General features: G+C 45.9%; 1 protein-coding gene across 1 annotated transcript in view; it reads right to left on the bottom strand.

The window, feature by feature from the left end:
* The window catches only part of CPSF1 (cleavage and polyadenylation specific factor 1), a 62,667-nt gene extending 43,017 nt beyond the window's left edge, over positions 1-19,650 (bottom strand). Inside the window, exons 1-12 of the mRNA XM_038126944.1 lie at positions 19,512-19,650; positions 13,472-14,187; positions 11,603-13,378; positions 6,490-6,586; positions 6,299-6,392; positions 4,996-5,109; positions 3,906-4,028; positions 3,732-3,824; positions 924-1,060; positions 750-833; positions 504-680; positions 245-424 (exon numbers count right to left, since the gene is read on the bottom strand). Of these exons, the coding sequence (XP_037982872.1) occupies positions 245-424; positions 504-680; positions 750-833; positions 924-1,060; positions 3,732-3,824; positions 3,906-4,028; positions 4,996-5,109; positions 6,299-6,392; positions 6,490-6,586; positions 11,603-13,378; positions 13,472-14,187; positions 19,512-19,547 (3,627 nt within the window). The 5' untranslated portion in view covers positions 19,548-19,650. The remainder of the gene's footprint in view (positions 1-244; positions 425-503; positions 681-749; positions 834-923; positions 1,061-3,731; positions 3,825-3,905; positions 4,029-4,995; positions 5,110-6,298; positions 6,393-6,489; positions 6,587-11,602; positions 13,379-13,471; positions 14,188-19,511) is intronic.
* Positions 19,651-19,891: the final 241 nt, after the last annotated feature.

The following is a 19,891-nucleotide window of genomic DNA, read 5'->3' as shown; positions in this document are numbered from 1 at the left end:
AAAAATGAGGATTTTCCCTCAGAAAAAGTGGGATTGATCCCAAAAATGCATTTTTAGGTCCTATAAATGGGGATTTTCTCTCAGAAAACACAGGAATAATATCAAAAAATCACTTTTTAAGCCCTAAAAATGGGGATTTTCCCTCAGGAAATGTGGATTTTATCACAAAAAATGAAATTTGAAGCCCTAAAAATGTGGATTTTCCCTAAAAATCTCCCAAACCCGACCCCAAATCCAAACCCACCCGATCCTGGTCGGCCTCCACGGACACCGAGAGCCGCAGATTTTCGGGAATCCCGAAGCCGCCGACCACAGATTTTCCGTCCGGAATCCCCAAATGTTCGGCCACGTCCCGAACCGTGGCCATCGTGGCCGTGGCTGTGAGGCCCAGGAAGCACCGAACGCCCAAACGCTCCCGGAGAACCTGGAGTTTTGGGAATAAAACCTGGGTTTTCTGGGATTTTTCTTGGGATTTTCCGAGGTTTTTTGGGGGTTTTTCCCACCTTGCAGACCCTGAGGTAAGCGGGTCGGAAGTTGTGGGACCATTGGGAGATGCAATGAGCTTCATCCAGGCAGGCGAAAGCCACGGGAGGGAAATGGCGGAAAAGGCGGCAAAAAAATCCCGATCCCGTCACAGATTCCGGGGAAACTAGCAGGATTTGGGCTTGGCCGCTCCTGACCTGGTGGGAAATCGGGATTATTCCGGATTCTTTTAAGGGAAAAGTGGGAATTTAGGGAATTTTACTCACTTTTTTTATGGCTGCTTCGCGCTGGGATTGGGTGAGGTTGGAGTGGATGCAGACGGCTTTGAGGGGTGAGGGGAGGCCGGAAACCTGGGAGTGGGAATATTCCGGGTTTGTTTTATTTTTTGGGGATTTTCTGAGGGGAAATATCCCAAAAAAAAACGGGAATGGTGGGAATACCTGGTCGTCCATGAGGGAGACGAGCGGGGAGATGACGAGGGAGATGCAGCGGGAACGGCGGTGGTAGAGGAAGGCGGGGAGTTGGTAGCAGAGGGATTTGCCCGAGCCCGTGGGCAGCAGCAGCAGCGTGGAGATTCCTGGGGAAAAATGGGAATTTTGGGATGTTGGGAGAGGGAAAAGGGGGGGGCGAAACTGAGGGGAAAAGGAGGGAAAAACTGAGGGGAAAAGGGTGGAAAAACTGAGGGGGAGAGGGGAAAAAAGCAGGAAAATCTGAGGGGGAGAGGGGAAAAAAGCAGGAAAATCTGAGGGGAAATGTGTGAAAAAGGGCAGGAAAAACTGAGAGGAAAGGTGGGGGAAAGGGTGGGAAAACAAGGAAAAACTGAGGGGGAAAGGGCGGGAGAAACAGGGAAAATGTGGGGGGGAAGGCAGGAAAAACTGAGGGGAAATGTGGGGAAAAATAGGGAAAAACTGAGGGGAAAAGTGTGGGGGAAAAGGGCAGGATAAAAGAGCAGGAAAAACGGAGGGGAAAAGAGTAGGAAAAAACACAGGGGGAAAAAAGAGAGGGGAAAAAAGAGAGAAGAAAATGGTGGGGAGTTGGAAGCAGAGGGATTTGCCTGAGCCCGTGGGCAGCAGCAGCAGCGTGGAGATTCCTGGGGAAAAATGGGAATTTTGGGATGCTGGGAGAGGGGAAAAGGGGGGGAAAACTGAGGGGAAAAGGAGGGAAAAACCAAGGGGAAAAGGGCAGGAAAAATGAGGTTGAAGAGGGGAAAAAGGGCAGAAAAAACTGAGGGAAAATATGTGGGAAAGGGCGGGAAAAACAAGGAAAAACCAAGGGGAAAAGGCAGGAAAAATGAGGTCGAAGGGGGGAAAAAGGGCAGGAAAAACTGAGGAAAAATGTGTCGGAGAGGGCAGGAAAAACAAGGAAAAACTGAGGGAAAAGGGTAGGGAAACTAGTGAGGGGAAAGTGTGGGAAAAACAGAGGGGAAAATGTGGGAAAAGGGTGGGAAAAACTGAGGGGAAAAGGGTGGAAAACTGAGGGGAAAAGTGGGGAAAAGGAGGGAAAAATAGGGAAAAACTGAAGGAAAAGGGGCAGGGAAAAGGGCAAGAGAAACAGGGAAAATGGAGGGAAAAAGCAGGAAAAACTGAGGGGAAATGTGGGGAAAAAAGCAGGGAAAAAAAAGCAGGGAAAAAAGAGAGGAGAAAAAAGAAAGGAGAATAAAGAGAGAAGAAAATGGTGGGGAGTTGGTAGCAGAGGGATTTGCCTGAGCCCGTGGGCAGCAGCAGCAGCGTGGAGATTCCTGGGGAAAAATGGGAATTTTGGGATGCTGGGAGAGAGAAAAGGGGGGGGAAACTGAGGGGAAATGTGGGGAAAAAAACAGGGAAAAAGAGAGGAGGAAAAGGAAAGGAGAAAAAAGAGTGGGGAAAATGGTGGGGAGTTGGTAACAGAGGGATTTGCCTGAGCCCGTGGGCAGGAGCAGCAGCGTGGAGATTCCTGGGGAAAAATGGGAATTTTGGGATGCTGGGAGAGGGGAAAAGGGGAGGAAAAACTGAGGGGGAGAGGGGAAAAAAGCAGGAAAATCTGAGGGGAAATGTGTGAAAAAGGGCAGGAAAAACTGAGGGGAAAGGTGGGGGAAAGGGTGGGAAAACAAGGAAAAACTGAGGGGGAAAGGGCGGGAGAAACAGGGAAAATGTGGGGGGGAAGGCAGGAAAAACTGAGGGGAAATGTGGGGAAAAATAGGGAAAAACTGAGGGGAAAAGTGTGGGGGAAAAGGGCAGGATAAAAGAGCCGGAAAAACGGAGGGGAAAAGAGTAGGAAAAAACACAGGGAAAAAAAGAGAGGGGAAAAAAAGAGAAGAAAATGGTGGGGAGTTGGTAACAGAGGGATTTGCCTGAGCCCATGGGCAGCAGCAGCAGCGTGGAGATTCCTGGGGAAAAATGGGAATTTTGGGATGTTGGGAGAGGGGAAAAGGAGAGGAAAAACTGAGGGGAAAAGTGGGGAAAAGGAGGGAAAAATAGGGAAAAAGTGAGGGGAAAGGGGCAGGGAAAAGGGCAAGAGAAACAGGGAAAATGTGGGGAAAAAGCAGGAAAAACTGAGGGGAAATGTGGGGAAAAAGGGTGGGGAAAAAGGACAGGAAAAGGAGCAGGAAAAAAGAAAGGGGGAAAAGGGTGGGGGGGAAAAAAGGTGGGAAAATGGAGAGAAAAGGGTGGGGAAAAAGAGTGGGAAAAAGGATGAGAAAAAAGGGCAGGAAAAATGGCGGAAAAAACTGAGGGGAAAAGGGCAGGGGAAGAAAAGGCAGGAAAAAAGAACAGGAGATAAAGAGAGAGGAAAAGGGGAAGGAAAAAAGGAGAGGAAAAAAGGGGCAAGAAAAAGGAGTGGAAAAATGGAAAGAAAAAAGGGCAGGAAAAATGGAGGGGGAAAAGGAGACGGGGAAAAAAGGAGGGAAAAAGGGGGGGGAAGGGACAAGAAAAAAGAGTGGGGAAATGGAAAGAAAAAAGGAAAGAAAAAGGAAAAGAAAAGGAAAAATGGAGAAGGGGGAAAAAGAGCAGGGAAAAAGGGTGGGGAATAAAAAAAGGGTGGGGAAAGAAGAGGGGGGAAAAGGGGCAGGAAAAAAGCAGGGGGAAAAAAGGGTGGGGATAAAAGAGTGGGAAAAAAAAAAGAGTGGGAGGAAAGAGCAGAAAAAATGGAAGGAAAAAGACCCGGAAAAAAACGGGTGGGGAAAAAAACGGAGGGGAAAAGGGCAGGAAAAAGAGCAGGAAAATGGCAAGAAAAAAAAGGGCAAGAGGGAAAAAAAGGCGGGAAAATCGAACCGGAAAGGACCCTCATGATGGCCTCAGCCTGGCCCGGGCGGAAGGAATCGTATCCCAAAATTCTCAGAGCTTCCAGGACTTCCTCCGGAGGATCTGTGGGATTCAAGAGGAGAAATGTGGAATTTTCCCGGGGTTTTTCCAGGGTTTTTTTTGTGGGTTTGCTGTGGGATTTACCTGGGATGGTCCCGTCGGGGTTTGGGGGGTAAAGGGGATCCATGGGGGGTGGGGGGGAGAATTCCAGCTGAGGGAAATCCAGGGAAGTTGAGGGGAGCTGGGAATTTTCCGTGGCGGATCCATCTGGAGGGAAAAAGGGAAAAAATCGGGATTTTAGGAGGAAAATTTCAGGTTTTTAGGGGAAGAAAAGTGAATTTTTAAACCCTCAAATGTCGTTTTTGGGGACAACTCCCATGTTTGCAGAGGGGAAATCCACATTTTTAGGATCCAACCTCAGCTTTTAGGCAGAAAAATCCGATTTTTAGGACACAAACTTGGATTTCCTGGGGGAAAATTCCTCATTTTTAGGGTTAAAGTTTCCCTTTTTAGGATCCAACCCAAATTTTTAGGGAAAAAGATACCACTTTTAGGGTCTAAAATTTCATTTTTAGGGCCAAATCCCACATTTTTTTAAGATCCCAAATCCTGTTTTTTTAGGATCAACCCTCACATTTCTTGAGAATTAAAAAAACCCCCACATTTCTGAGGCAAAAATCCCAATTTTAAAGCCCAAATTCCAATTCTTGAGGCCCAAATTCCAAGTTTACCATCCAAACCCCAATTTTTGAGGTCAATATTCCAGTTTTAAGGTTAGAATCCTAATTTTTGAGGCTGAAATCCCAATTTAAACGTCCAAATGCCTATTTTTGAGGCTGAAACCCCAATTTTAACATCCAAATCCCAGTTTTTGAGGCCAAAATTCCAATTTAAAGGCCCAAATCCATATTTCTGATGTCAAAATCCCATTTGAATGTCCAAATCCCACATTTCTGAGGCCCAAATCCCAATTTTAAGGCCCAAATCCCCATTTTTGAGGCAAAATTCCCAATTATAAAGTCTAAATACTGATTTTTGAGGCCAAAATTCCAACTTTTAGATGAAAACCCCACATTTTTAGTGGCCAAAATCCCAAATTTTAAGGCTCAAACCCCAATTTTTGACACCCGAATCCCAAATTTTGGAGCTAAAATCCTAATTTTTGAATCCAAACCCCCTCGTTTCCCACCCCTTCCCTGAGAAAAGGCAGGAATTCCATAAATCAATTTCTCACCGGGAATTTCTGGAATAAAATCTCCGTTGGTTCTTTGGGCCATTTCTTCCAGAGTGAGAAGCACCTGCTCTTCATCCTTGGGAATTTCTTGAGGGAATGATCCCAAATCCTTCCCTGTGAGCAGAATTCCCAAAAAAACCGATGGAAAAGAACCTCCCTCACACTTTTCCCACTGTTTTATCCCAAAAATTCCCTCAGAAATCCCAAAATTTCCTCAAAAACCCACAAAACCCCCTCAGAAATCTCAACAATTCCCTCAAAAACCACAAAATCCCCTCAGAAATCCCAAAATTTCCTCAAAAACCTCAAAAATCCCCTCAGGAATTCCAAAATTCGCTCAAAACCCCCAAAAATCCCCTCAGAAATCCCAATAATTCCCTCAAAACCCCTTAAAAACCCTCAGAAATCTCAAAATTCCCTCAAAACCCCCAAAATCCCTCAGAAATCTCAAAATCCCCTCAAAACACCCAAAAACCCCCGCAAAAATCACAAAATTTCCTCAAAAACCCCAAAAATCCCCTCAGAAATCTCAACAATTCCCTCAAAAACCCCAAAATTCCCCTCAGAAATCCCAAAATTCCCTCAAAAACCCCCAAAATCCCCTGAGAAATCCCAAAATTCCCCTCAGAAATCCCCAAAATCCTCTCAGAAATCCCAAAATATTCTCCAAAAACCCAAAATTTCCTCAAAAATCCCAAAATTCCCTCAAACCCCCCCAAATCCCCTCAGAAATCTCAACAATTCCCTCAAAAACCCCAAAAATCCCCTCAGAAATCCCAAAATTTCCTCAAAAATCCCCTCAGAAATCCCAAAAATTCCCTCAAAACCCCAAAAAATCCCCTCAAAACCCCCAAAAATCCGTCAGAAATCCCAAAATCTCCTCAAAAACCCCAAAAATCCCCTCAGAAAATCTCAAAATTTTCCTCACTAAACCTCCAAAAATCCCCACAGAAATCTCAAAATTTCTTCAAAAACCCCAGAATCCCCTCAGAAATACCAAAATTCCCTCAAAAACCCCAAAAACCCCCTCAGAATCTCAAAATTCCCTCAGATATCCCAAAAATCCCCTCAGAAATCCCAAAATTCGCTCAAAACCCCCCCAAAATTCCCTCAGAAATCTCAAGAAACCCTCAAAACCCGCAAAAATTCCCCTCAGAGATCCCAAAAATTCCCTCAAATTCCCTCAAAAACCCCAAAAATCCCTCAGAAATCCCAAAATCTCCTCAAAAACCCCTCAGAAATCTCAAAATTCCCTCAAAAATCCCAAAAATCCCCTCAGAAATCCCCAAACCGCCGCGCTCACCGGGGCATTCCGAAGCCCAGTGCCCTTTCCCGCCGCACCGGAAACAGAGATCGCCTCCGCCCCCGAACTTTTTTCTCCATTTCTGCTTCCAAACCTGAGGGAAAAAAACCCCAAAAAAATCCCAAATCCCAAAATTCCAGCAGGGGAGAGGCCGGGAATTCCCAAAAATAAAAAAAATTGGGAATTCTGACCTGTTTCCGGAGGAATTTTCCCTTCTGGGATCCGCGGGTATACGTTTTTCTCTTCAGGTTGAGGCGGACGAAATTGCCGCGGTTCCGGGCCGGGGCTCTGAGGGGATTAAAAAAGGCGGGAAAATCGGAAAAATTGGGGAAAAAAAGGGATTTTTGGGATGCGGATTTTTGGGATTTGTGGATTTTGGGGTCTTTAATTTTGGGGATTTTTTTGAGTTCTCGGATTTTTTTATTTTTTTAATTCTGAGGGTCTCAAATTTTGAGGTCTTTGATTTTGCGGTTCTCGGATTTTTGGGATTTTGGGGTTCTGGTTTTGGGGGTTTTTTCAGATTTTTGGGATTTTTTTGGATTTTGGGGTTCCGGTTTTTGGGGATTTTTCAGATTTTTGGGGTTTTTCTGATTTTAGGGTTTTTTATTTTGGGTTTTTGGAATTTTGGGTTTTTGGGATTTTGGGGTCTCTGATTTTGTGGTTCTCGGATTTTTGGGATTTTTTGGATTTTGGGATTCCGGGATTTTTGGGTTCTCAGATTTTTGGGATTTTGGGGTTCTGGTTTTGGGGGGTTTTTCAGATTTTTGGGATTTTTTTGGATTTTGGGGTTCCGGTTTTGGGGGATTTTTCAGATTTTGGGGGTTTTTCTGATTTTAGGGTTTTTTATTTTGGGTTTTTGGAATTTTGGGTTTTTGGGATTTTGTGGTTCTCGGATTTTGTGGTTCTCGGACTTTTGGGATTTTTTGGATTTTGGGATTCCGGGATTTTTGGGTTCTCAGATTTTTGGGATTTTTTGGATTTTGGGGTTCTGGTTTTGGGGGTTTTTCAGATTTTTGGGATTTTTTTGGATTTTGGGGTTCTGGTTTTGGGGGGCTTTTCAGATTTTTTGGGATTTTTTTGGATTTTGGGGTTCCGGTTTTTGGGGATTTTTCAGATTTTTGGGGTTTTTCTGATTTTAGGGTTTTTTATTTTGGGTTTTTGGAATTTTGGGTTTTTGGGATTTTGGGGTCTCGAATTTTGGGGTCTCTGATTTTGTGCTTCTCGGATTTTTGGGATTTTTTGGATTTTGGGGTTCCGGGATTTTTGGGTTCTCAGATTTTTGGGATTTTTCACATTTTGGGGTCTTTAATTTTGGGTTTCTGGTTTTTAGGGTTTGCAGTTTTTGGGATCTTTAATTTTGGGGTTCTCGGATTTTTGGGATTTTTTGGATTGGGGGTTCTGGTTTTTGGGGATTTTTCAGATTTTTGGGATTTCTTTGATTTTGGGGTTCTGGGATATTTGGGGTTTCAGGGTTCTCAGATTTTGGGGATTTTTTTTGGGGTCTTGAATTTTGGGTTTCTGGTTTTTGGGATTTTGGGGTTCTGATTTTTGGGGTTCTGGGATTTTGGGGTTTTTAATTTTGGGCTTCTCATTTTTGGGATTTTTCTGCTCTTGGAGCCTTTAATTTTAGGTTTCTGGCTTTTGGAGTCGCCAGGTTTTTGGGGTTTTTCTGATTTTAGGATCTTTTATTTTGGGTTTTTGGGGTTTTGGGGTCTCGAATTTTGGGGTCTCTGATTTTGTGGTTCTCGGATTTTGGGATTTGTTTGGATTTTGGGGTTCTGGTTTTGGGAGATTTTTCAGATTTTTGGGATTTCTTTGATTTTGGGGTTCTGGGATATTTGGGATTTCAGGGCTCTCAGATTTTGGGGATTTTTTATTTTGGGGTCTTGAATTTTGGGATTCTGGTTTTTGGGATTTTGGGGTTCTGATTTTTGGGGTTCTGGGATTTTGGGGTTTTTAATTTTGGGCTTCTCATTTTTGGGATTTTTCTGCTCTTGGAGCCTTTAATTTTGGGTTTCTGGCTTTTGGGGTCGCCAGGTTTTTGGGGTTTTTCTGATTTTAGGATCTTTTATTTTGGGTTTTTGGGATTTTGGGGTCTCGAAATTTGGAATTTTTTTATTTTGGGGTCTCTGATTTTGTGCTTCTCGGATTTTTGGGATTTTTTGGATTTTGGGGTTCTGGTTTTGGGGGGTTTTTCAGATTTTTGGGATTTTTTTTTTGTTTTTGCTGTTTTGGTTTTTGGAGATTTTTCAGATTTTTGGGGTTTCTTTGATTTTGGGGTTCTGGGATATTTGGGATTTCAGGGCTCTCAGATTTTGGGGATTTTTTTTTATTTTGGGGTCTTGAATTTTGGGTTTCTGGTTTTTGGGGTTTGCAGCTTTTTGGGATTTTGGGGTTCTGATTTTTGGGGTTCTGGGATTTTGGGGTCTTTAATTTTGGGGAAAAATTGGAAAAAGGCAGAAAGAGCTGGAGAAAAGGCAGGGAAAATGGGAAAAAAGGCAGAAAAATGGGAAAAAGGAGAGAAAAGGTGGGAAAAAGGTGGGAAAAGGTGGTGAAAAATGGGAAGAAGGTGGAAAAAAGCTGGAAAAAGCTGGAAAAAGCTGGAAAAGCAGGAAAAAACGTGGGAAAAGGTGGGAAAAATGGGAAGAAGGTGGGAAAAAAGCTGGGAAAAAGTGGGAAAAGCTGGGAAAAGGTGGGGGGAAATGGGAAGAGGGTGAGTAAAAAGCTGGGAAAATGGGAAAAAAGCTGGGAAAAGCTGGAAAAAAGGCAGAAAAAATGGGAAAAAGGTGGGAAAAGCTGGGAAAAATGGGAAGAGCGTGGGAAAAAAGGTGGGAAAAGGTGGAAAAAAGGCTGGGAAAATGGGAAAAAGCCAGAAAAAATGGGAAAAAGGTGGGAAAAAGCCAGGAAAAATGGGAAAAAAGGTGGGAAAAGGCGGTGAAAAATGGGAAGAAGGTGGGAAAAAAGCTGGGAAAAAAGGCAGGAAAAGGTGGAAAAAGCCAGGAAAAATGGGTAAAAAGGTGGGAAAAGGCGGGAAGAAGCTGGGGAAAATGGGAAAAAAACCCGAAAAAATGGGAAAAAGATGGGAAAAGGTGGAAAAAAACCAGAAAAATTGGGAAAAAGGTGGGAAAAATGCTGGGGAAAATGGGAAAAAGCCAGGGAAAATGGGAAAAAGGTGAGAAAATCTGGGAAAAAAAGTGGGAAAAAAGGCAGAAAAATGGGAAAAAGGTGGGAAGGTGGGGAAAATGGGAAAAAAGCCAGAAAAAAAATGGGAAAAAGGCGGGAAAAGCTGGAAAAAAGGAGGGAAAAGGTGGAAGAAAACTGGGAAAATTGGGAAAAAGGTAGGAAAAATGCTGGGGAAAATGGGAGAATGCCAGGAAAAATGGGAAAAAAGTGGGAAAACGTGGTGAAAAATGGGAAGAAGGTAGGAAAAAAGCAGGGAAAAATGGGAAAAAAGGTGGGAAAAGGTGGAAAAAAGGGGGAAAAAAGCTGGGGGAAAAGTGGGAAAAGCTGGGAAAAGGTGGGGGAAAATGGGAAGAGGGTGGGAAAAAGGCTGGAAAAATGGGAAAAAAGGTGGGAAAAGCTGGAAAAAAGGCAGAAAAATGGGAAAAAGGCGGGAAGAAGGTGGGGAAAATGGGAAAAAAGCCAGAAAAAAAATGGGAAAAAGGTGGGAAAAGGTGGAAAAAATCCAGAAAAATTGGGAAAAAGGTGGGAAAAATGCTGGGGAAAATGGGAAAAAGCCAGGGAAAATGGGAAACAGGTGAGAAAATCTGGGAAAAAAAGTGGGAAAAAAGGCAGAAAAATGGGAAAAAGGCGGGAAGAAGGTGGGGAAAATGGGAAAAAAGCCAGAAAAAAATTGGGAAAAAGGCGGGAAAAGCTGGAAAAAAGGAGGGAAAAGGTGGAAGAAAACTGGGAAAATTGGGAAAAAGGTAGGAAAAATGCTGGGGAAAATGGGAGAATGCCAGGAAAAATGGGAAAAAAGGTGGGAAAACGTGGGAAAAATGGGAAGAAGGTAGGGAAAAAAGCAGGGAAAAATGGGAAAAAAGGTGGGAAAAGGTGGAAAAAAGGTGGGAAAATGTAGAAAAAGGTGGGAAAAATGGGAAGAAGGTGGGAAAAAAGCTGGGGGAAAAGTGGGAAAAGCTGGGAAAAGGTGGGGGGAAAATGGGAAGAGGGTGGGAAAAAGGCTGGAAAAATGGGAAAAAAGGTGGGAAAAGCTGGAAAAAAGGCAGAAAAATGGGAAAAAGGTGGGAAAAGGTGGGGAAAATGGGAAGAAGGTGGGAAAAAAGCTGGGAAAAAAAGGCAGGAAAATGGGAAAATTTGGGAAAAAAGTGGGAAAAGCTGGAAAAAGGTGGGGGAAAATGGGAAGAAAGCCAGAAAAAATGGGAAAAAAGGTGGGAAGAGGTGGGGAAAATGGGAAAAAAAGTGGGAAAAGGCGGTGAAAAATGGGAAGAAGGTGGGAAAAAGCTGGGAAAAAGGCAGGAAAAGGTAGAAAAAGGAGGGAAAAATGGGAAAAAGGTGGGAAAAGGCAGGAAGAAGCTGGGGAAAATGGGAAAAAAGGCAGAAAAATGGGAAAAAGGTGGGAAAAGCTGGGAAAAAGGAGGGAAAAGGTGGAAAGAAAACTGGGAAAATTGGGAAAAAGAAAAAATGGGAAAAAGGAGGAAAAGGTGGGGAAAAAAAGTGGGAAAAGGTGGTGAAAAATGGGAAGAAGGTAGGAAAAAAGCTGGGAAAAATGGGAAAATGGCAGGAAAAAGGCAGGAAAAGGTGGATAAAAGGCAGGGGAGAAGGGAAAAAAGGCAGAAAAATGGGAAAAAGGGGGGAAAAGCTGGGAAAAAAGTGGGAAAAGGTGGGAAAATGGGAAGAGGGTGGGAAAAAGGCTGGAAAAATGGGAAAAAAGGTGGGAAAAGGTGGAAAAAAGGCAGAAAAATGGGAAAAAGGTGGGAAAAGCTGGAAAATGCAGGAAAAGCTGGAAAAAAGGTGGGAAAAGGTGGGGGAAAATGGGAAGAAGGTGGGGAAAAAGCTGGGAAAATGGGAAAATGGCAGGAAAAAGGCAGGAAAGGTGTATAAAAGGCAGGGGAAAATGGGAAAACAGTGGGAAAAATGGGAAAAAGGGGGGAAAAGCTGGGAAAAAAGTGGGAAAAAATGGGAAAAAAGTGGGAAAAAATGGGAAGGAGTTGGGGAAAAAGCTGGGAAAAATGGGAAAAGCCAGGAAAAATGGGGGAAAAGGCAAGAGAAACTGAGGAAAGACTGGAAAATAGGCAGGGAAAAATCAGGAAAAGCTGGAAAAAAGCGGAAAATCCCAGGAATTACCGAGCCCTGCGCGCGGCTTTGGGGGTTTCCTCTTCCTCTTCCTCCTCTTCCTCCTCCTCCTCCCGGCGCGGCCTCGGCCCCGGAATTCCGGGCTCGGAGCCTCTGCGGAGCTTGGCCGGAGCTCCGGCGGCTCCGGCGGCGTCCCGGGGCCGCTTCCTTCCCGAATTCACGAGGGATTCCCGGAATTCCTGCTGCTTCCTCCCCGAATTCCCGAGGGATTCCCGGAATTCCTGCTGCTTCAACCCGGAATTCCAAAGGGATTCGGGCTCCAATTCCTGGAATTCCTGCTGCTTCCTCCCTGAATTCCCGAGGGATTCGGGCTCCAATTCCCGGAATTCCCGCTGCTTCATCCCCAAATTCCCGAGGGATTTGGGATCCAATTCCATTTGCTTCCTCCCGGAATTCCCGAGGGATTCGGGGCTCGATTCCCGGAATTCCCGCTGTTTCCTCCCGGAATTCCCGAGGGATTTGGGGCTCGATTCCCGGAATTCCTGCTGCTTCATCCCCGAATTCCCGAGGGATTCCTGGAATTCCTGCTGCTTTCTTCCCAAATTCCCAAGGGATTCGGGGTCCAATTCCTGGAATTCCCGCTGCTTCATCCCCAAATTCCCGAGGGATTCGGGGTCCAATTCCTGCTGCTTCCTCTCGGAATTCCCGAGGGATTCAGGGCTCAATTCCCGGAATTCCTGGTGCTTCCTCTCCGAATTCCCGAGGGATTCCTGGAATTCCTGCTGCTTCCTCCCAGTATTCCCGAGGGATTCGGGGCTCGATTCCCGGAATTCCCGCTGCTTCAACCCCGAATTCCCAAGGGATGCGGGGTCCAATTCCCGCTGCTGCCTCCCGGAATTCCCGAGGGATTCGGGCTCCAATTCCCGGAATTCCCGCTGCTTCCTCTGGGAATTCCCGAGGGATTCGGGGCTCGATTCCTGGAATTCCCGCTGCTTCCTCTCGGAATTCCCGAGGGATTCGGGGCTCGATTCCCGGAATTCCCGCTGTTTCCTCCCGGAATTCCCGAGGGATTTGGGGCTTGATTCCCAGAATTCCTGCTGTTTCAACCCCGAATTCCCGAGGGATTCCTGGAATTCCCGCTGCTTCCTCCCAAAATTCCCGAGGGATTCAGGCTCCGATTCCCGGAATTCCCGCTGCTTCCTCTCGGAATTCCCGAGGGATTCGGGGCTCGATTCCCGGAATTCCCGCTGCTTGCTCTCGGAATTCCCGAGGGATTCCCGGAATTCCTGCTGCTTCCTCCCGGTATTCCCGAGGGATTCGGGGCTCGATTCCCGGAATTCCCGCTGCTTCAACCCCGAATTCCCAAGGGATGCGGGGTCCAATTCCCGCTGCTGCCTCCCGGAATTCCCGAGGGATTCGGGCTCCAATTCCCGGAATTCCTGCTGCTGCCTCCCGGAATTCCCGAGGGATTCGGGGCTCGATTCCTGGAATTCCCGCTGCTTCCTCCCGGAATTCCCGAGGGATTCGGGGCTCGATTCCCGGAATTCCTGCTGTTTCAACCCCAAATTCCCGAGGGATTCTTGGAATTCCTCCTCCTTCCTCCCCAAATTCCCGAGGGATTTGGGGTCCGATTCCATTTGCTTCCTCTCGGAATTCCCAAGGGATTCGGGGTCCAATTCCCGGAATTCCGGCTGCTTCCTCCCCGCATTCCCGAGGGATTCCTGGAATTCCTGCTGCTTCCTTCCCGAATTCCCGAGGGATTCCTGGAATTCCTCCTCCTTCCTCCCCAAATTCCCGAGGGATTTGGGGTCCAATTCCGTTTGCTTCCTCCCGGTATTCCCGAGGGATTCGGGGCTCAATTCCCGGAATTCCCGCTGCTTCATCCCCAAATTCCCAAGGGATTTGGGATCCAATTCCTGCTGCTTCCTCCCGGAATTCCCGAGGGATTCGGGGCTCGATTCCCGGAATTCCCGCTGCTTCCTCTCCGAATTCCCGAGGGATTCCTGGAATTCCTGCTGCTTCCTCCCAGTATTCCCGAGGGATTCGGGGCTCGATTCCCGGAATTCCCGCTGCTTCAACCCCGAATTCCCAAGGGATGCGGGGTCCAATTCCCGCTGCTGCCTCCCGGAATTCCCGAGGGATTCGGGCTCCAATTCCCGGAATTCCCGCTGCTTCCTCCCGGAATTCCCGAGGGATTCGGGGCTCGATTCCCGGAATTCCCGCTGCTTGCTCTTGGAATTCCCGAGGGATTCCCGGAATTCCCGCTGCTTCCTCCCGAAATTCCCAAGGGATTCGGGGCTTGATTCCTGGAATTCCCGCTGTTTCAACCCCGAATTCCCGAGGGATTCCCGGAATTCCGGCTGTTTTTCCGGGAATTCCTGGCACCTGCGGATCCAGGCGGGGTCCAGCGAGCGCAGGGTCCGGCCCACGCGGCTCCGCAGCCGCCAGAATTTTTCGGCAACGTCGGAAAAATCGGGATTTGGGGCCGTTCCGGGAGCAAGGAGCAGCTCGGGGGATTTTTGGGAATCCTCGGGTTTTTCGGGATTTTCCGAGGGGGTTTCGGCTCCGAGCTCCGGGGTGGGATGGGCCCGGGGAGGTTTCGGGGTTCTCCGGGGATTTGGGGTCAGAGGAGGCTCCTGGAGGGAAAAAAAAATCCCGATTTTTCTTCTCCTTTGGAATTGCAAATCCGAAATTTAACGGGGATTTGGGGGATCCGGCTTTTGGGGTCTCTGATTTTGGATTCTCCAACTTTTGGGATTCTCCCATTTTTGGGATCCCTGATTTTGGGATTCTCCCATTTTTGGGATCCCTGATTTTGGGATTCTCCAATTTTTCGGGTCTCTGATTTTGGGATTCTCTAATTTTTGGGGCCTCCGATTTTTTGGGATCCTCCAACTTTTGGGGTCTCCAATTTTGGGATTCCTCAGCTTTTGGGGTCTCAAATTTTTGGGATCCCTGATTTTTGGGATCCTCCAACTTTTGGGGGGTCCAATTTTTGGGATCCCTGATTTTGGGATTCTCTGAATTTTGGGATTCTCCAATTTTGGGATCCCTGATTTTGGGATTCTCCATTTTTGGGGTCTCAAATTTTGGGGTCTCTGATTTTTGGGATCCCTGATTTTGGGATTTTTCCCATTTTGGGGTCTCCAATTTTTGGGATCCCTGATTTTGGGATTTTTCCCATTTTGGAGTCTCCAGTTTTTGGGGTCTCTAAATTTTGGGATTCTCTGATTATTGGGGTCTCTGGTTTTGGGATTCTCCAATTTTTGGGATCCCTGATTTTGGGATTCTCCAATTTTTGGGATCTCTGATTTTGGGATTCTCCAGTTTTTAGGATTCCCAATTTTTGGGATTCTCCATTTTTTGGATTCTCCATTTTTGGGGTCTCCGATTTTCAGGGCTCCCAAATTTTGGGTTTCCCTGATTTTTGGGATCCCTGATTTTGGGATTCTCCAATTTTGGGGTCTCCGATTTTTGGGATTCCTGATTTTGGGATTCTTCCCCTTTTGGGGTCTCTGATTTTGGGATTTTTCCCATTTTAGGGTCTCTAAATTTAGGATCTCCAGTTTTTGGGGTTCTTTGATTTTGGGGTCTCCAGTTTTTGGGATCTCTGATTTTGGGATTCCTCAGCTTTTCGGGTCTCCAGTTTTTGGGATCCCTGATTTTGGGGTCTCCGATTTTTGGGGTCTCTGATTTTGGGATTCTCTGATTTTTGGGATCCCTGATTTTGGGATTTTTCCCATTTTGGGGTCTCCAGTTTTTGGGGTCTCCAATATTTGGGATTCCTGATTTTGGGGTTCTCCAATTTTTGGGATTTTTTCCCATTTTGGGATCTCAAAATTTAGGATCTCCAGTTTTTGGGGTTCTCTGATTTTTGGGGTCTCAAATTTTTGGGATTCCTGATTTTGGGGGTCTCCAGTTTTTGGGGTCTCTAATTTTTGGGATCTCTGATTTTGGGATTCTCCGATTTTTGGGATCTCGGCTTTTGGGATTCTCCAATTTTTGGGATCCCTGATTTTGGGGTTCTCCAATTTTTGGGATTTTTTCCCATTTTGGGATCTCTAAATTTAGGATCTCCAGGTTTTGGGGTTCTCTGATTTTGGGGTCTCAAATTTTTGGGATTCCAGATTTTGGGATCCTCCAACTTTTGGGGTCTCAAATTTTTGGGATCCCAGATTTTGGGATTCCTCAGCTTTTGGGGTCTCCAATCTTTGGGATCCCTGATTTTTGGGATCCTCCAACTTTTGGGGGGTCCAATTTTTGGGATCCCTGATTTTTGGGATTCTCTGAATTTTGGGATTCTCCATTTTTGGGATCCCTGATTTTGGGATTCTCCATTTTTGGGGTCTCCAATTTTGGGGATTCTCTGATTTTTGGGATTCCCAATTTTTGGGATTCCCCATTTTTGGGGTCTCAAATTTTTGGGATCCCTGATTTTGGGATTTTTCCCATTTTGGAGTCTCCAGTTTTTGGGGTCTCTAAATTTTGGGATTCTCCATTTTTTGGGGTCTCTGATTTTTGGGGTCTCTGATTTTTGGGATTTCTCAGCTTTTGGGGTCTCCAATTTTTGGGATCCCTGATTTTGGGATTCTCCAACTTTTGGGCTCTCTGATTTTGGGATTTTTCCCATTTTGGGGTCTCTAAATTTAGCGTCTCTGTTTTTGGGATCTCTGATTTCGGGATTCTCCAGTTTTGGGGTTCTCTAATTTTGGGATTCTCCATTTTTGGGGTCTTCAATTTTCAGGGCTCCCAAATTTTGGGTTTCTCTGATTTTTGGGATCCCTGATTTTGGGGTCTCCTATTTTTGGGATTCCCAATTTTTGAGGTCTCTGAATTTTGGGATTCTCCATTTTTGGGGTCTCCAATTTTCAGGGCTCCCAAATTTTGGGATTCTCCAACTTTTGGTGTCTCCGATTTTTGGGGATCCCAGATTTTGAGATTCTCCGAATTTTGGGATTCTCCATTTTTGGAGTCTCTGATTTTGGGGTCTCCAATTTTTGGGATTCCTGATTTTGGGATCCTCCAACTTTTGGGGTCTCTGATTTTGGGATTCTTCCCCTTTTGGGATTCTTCCCCTTTTGGGATTTCTGATTTTGGGAGTTTTCCCATTTTGGGGTCTCCAATTTTTGGGATCCCAAATTTTGGGACTCCTCAGCTTTTGGGGTCTCCAATTTTTGGGATCCCTGATTTTGGAATCCTCCAACTTTTGGGCTCTCTGATTTTGGGATTTTTCCCATTTTGGGGTCTCTAAATTTAGCGTCTCCAATTTTCGGGGCTCCCAAATTTTGGGATTCTCCATTTTTGGAGTCTCTGATTTTGGGGTCTCCAATTTTTGGGGTCTCCAATTTTAGGGATTCCTGATTTTGGGATCCTCCAACTTTTGGGGTCTCCAGTTTTTGGGGTTCTCTTATTTTGGGATCCCTGATTTTGGGATTCTCTTAATTTTGGGATTCTCCAATTTTTGGGATTCCAAATTTTTGGGGTCTCCAATTTTCAAGGCTCCTAAATTTTGGGATTCTCCAATTTTGGGCTCCCAAATTTTGGAATTCTCCAGTTTTGGGGGTCTCTAAATTTTGGGATCCTCCAACTTTTGGGGTCTTCCAATTTTCAGGGATCCCAAATTTTGGGGTCTCCAGTTTTTGGGATCCCTGATTTTGGGATTCTCCAACTTTTGGGGTCTCTGATTTTTGGGGACCCCAGATTTTGAGATTCTCTGAATTTTGGGATTCTCCAACTTTTGGGATTCCCAATTTTTGGGATCTTCCAATTTTCAGGGCTCCCAAATTTTGGGATTCTCCAATTTTGGGGTCTCTGATTTTGGGGTCTCCAATTTTTGGGGTCTCCATTTTTAGGGATTCCCAATTTTTGGGATCCTCCAACTTTCGGGGTCTCCAGTTTTTGGGGTTCTCTTATTTTGGGATCCCTGATTTTGGGATGCTCCAATTTTCTGGGGTCTCCAATTTTTGGGATCCCTGATTTTGGGTTCTCCAACTTTTGGGGTCTCTGATTTTGGGATTTTTCCCATTTTGGGGTCTCTAAATTTAGGATCTCCAATTTTCAGGGCTCCCAAATTTTGGGATTCTCCAACTTTTGGGGTCTCTGATTTTTGGGATTCTCCAATTTTTGGGATTCTCCATTTTTGGGGTCTCTGATTTTCAGGGCTCCCAAATTTTGGGTTTCTCTGATTTTTGGGATCCCTGATTTTGGGGTCTCTGATTTTTGGGATTCCCAATTTTTGAGGTCTCTGATTTTTGGGATCCCTGATTTTGGGGTTCTCCAATTTTTGGGGATTTCTGATTTTGGGAGTTTTCCCATTTTGGGGTCTCTAAATTTAGGATCTCCAGTTTTTGGGGTTCTCTCATTTTTGGGATCCCTGATTTTGGGATCCCAAATTTTGGGATTCCTCAGCTTTTGGGGTCTCCAGTTTTTGGGGTCCCTGATTTTGGGGTTCTCCAGTTTTTGGGGCTCCCAAATTTTGGGATTCTCCATTTTTGGGGGTCCCTAATTTTGGGATTCTCCAATTTTGGGGTCCCTGATTTTGGGAATCTCCATTTTTGGGGTCTCCAATTTTCAAGGCTCCCAAATTTGGGATTCTCCAATTTTGAGGTCCCTAATTTTGGGATTCTCCAACTTTTTGGCTCCCTAATTTTGGGATTCTCCAATTTTGGGGCTCCCAAATTTTGGGATTCTCCATTTTTGGGATTCTCCAATTTCGGGGCTCCCTGATTTTGGGGTTCTCCAGTTTTTGGGATCCCAAATTTCGGGATTCTCCATTTTTGGGGGTCCCAAATTTCGGGATTCTCCAATTTTGGGGCTCCCAAATTTTGGGATTCTCCATTTTTGGGGGTCCCTAATTTTGGGATTCTCCAATTTTGGGATCCCTGATTTTGGGAATCTCCATTTTTGGGCTCTCCAATTTTCAAGGCTCCCAAATTTTGGGATTCTCCAATTTCGGGGCTCCCTAATTTTGGGATTCTCCAGTTTTTGGGCTCCCAAATTTCGGGATTCTCCAATTTTGGGGCTCCCAAATTTCGGGATTCTCCAATTTTGGGGCTCCCAAATTTCGGGATTCTCCAATTTTGGGGCTCCCTGATTTTGGGAATCTCCATTTTTGGGCTCTCCAATTTTCAAGGCTCCCAAATTTTGGGATTCTCCAATTTCGGGGCTCCCTAATTTTGGGATTCTCCAGTTTTTGGGCTCCCAAATTTCGGGATTCTCCATTTTCGGGGCTCCCTGATTTCGGGATTCTCCAATTTTGGGGCTCCCAAATTTCGGGATTCTCCATTTTTGGGGCTCCCTAATTTTGGGATTCTCCATTTGGGGCTCCCAAATTTTGGGGCTCCCAAATTTCGGGATTCTCCATTTTTGGGGCTCCCTAATTTTGGGATTCTCCATTTTGGGGCTCCCAAATTTTGGGATTCTCCAATTTCGGGGCTCCCTAATTTTGGGATTCTCCATTTTTGGGGCTCCCAAATTTCGGGATTCTCCAATTTTGGGCTCCCTAATTTTGGGATTCTCCATTTTTGGGGGTCCCTAATTTTGGGATTCTCCAATTTTGGGATCCCTGATTTTGGGAATCTCCATTTTTGGGGTCTCCAATTTTCAAGGCTCCCAAATTTTGGGATTCTCCAATTTTGGGGCTCCCAAATTTTGGGATTCTCCAATTTTGAGGTCCCTAATTTTAGGATTCTCCAGTTTTTGGGCTCCCTAATTTTGGGATTCTCCAATTTTGGGGCTCCCAAATTTTGGGATTCTCCATTTTTGGGATTCTCCAATTTTGGGGCTCCCAAATTTCGGGATTCTCCAATTTTGGGGCTCCCTAATTTTGGGATTCTCCATTTTTGGGGCTCCCAAATTTTGGGATTCTCCATTTTTGGGGGTCCCTAATTTTGGGATTCTCCGATTTTGGGCTCCCAGATTTTGGGGTTCTCCAGTTTTTGGGATCCTCCCTCGTTCCCACCTTGGCGGCCGTTCCCAGTCTGGCTTTGAGCCTCATCCCGTAGAGCTCCGTGATTCCCGCCCGGGGGCTCCGGGCCCGGCTCCCCCCGGGGGCTTTCGGGGCCCGGTTCAGGTGGGAGCCCCAAAACCCCGAATCCTGCGCCTGCAACGACAGCCAGAGGGCAGGGATGATCCCAAACTGCTCCAAATCCCAAAAAAATCCCACAAACCCCGAATCCTGCGCCTGCAACGACAGCCAGAGCGCAGGGGTGATCCCAAACTGCTCCAAATCCCCCAAAAATCCCACAAACCCCGAATCCTGCGCCTGCAACGACAGCCAGAGGGCAGGGATGATCCCAAACTGCTCCAAATCCCAAAAAAATCCCACAAATCTGCTCAGTC

The sequence above is a fragment of the Motacilla alba genome, chromosome 2 (genome assembly GCF_015832195.1).
Source record: "Motacilla alba alba isolate MOTALB_02 chromosome 2, Motacilla_alba_V1.0_pri, whole genome shotgun sequence".
Taxonomy (NCBI): Eukaryota; Metazoa; Chordata; class Aves; order Passeriformes; family Motacillidae; genus Motacilla; species Motacilla alba.
This window is presented reverse-complemented; position numbering and strand designations above follow the sequence as displayed.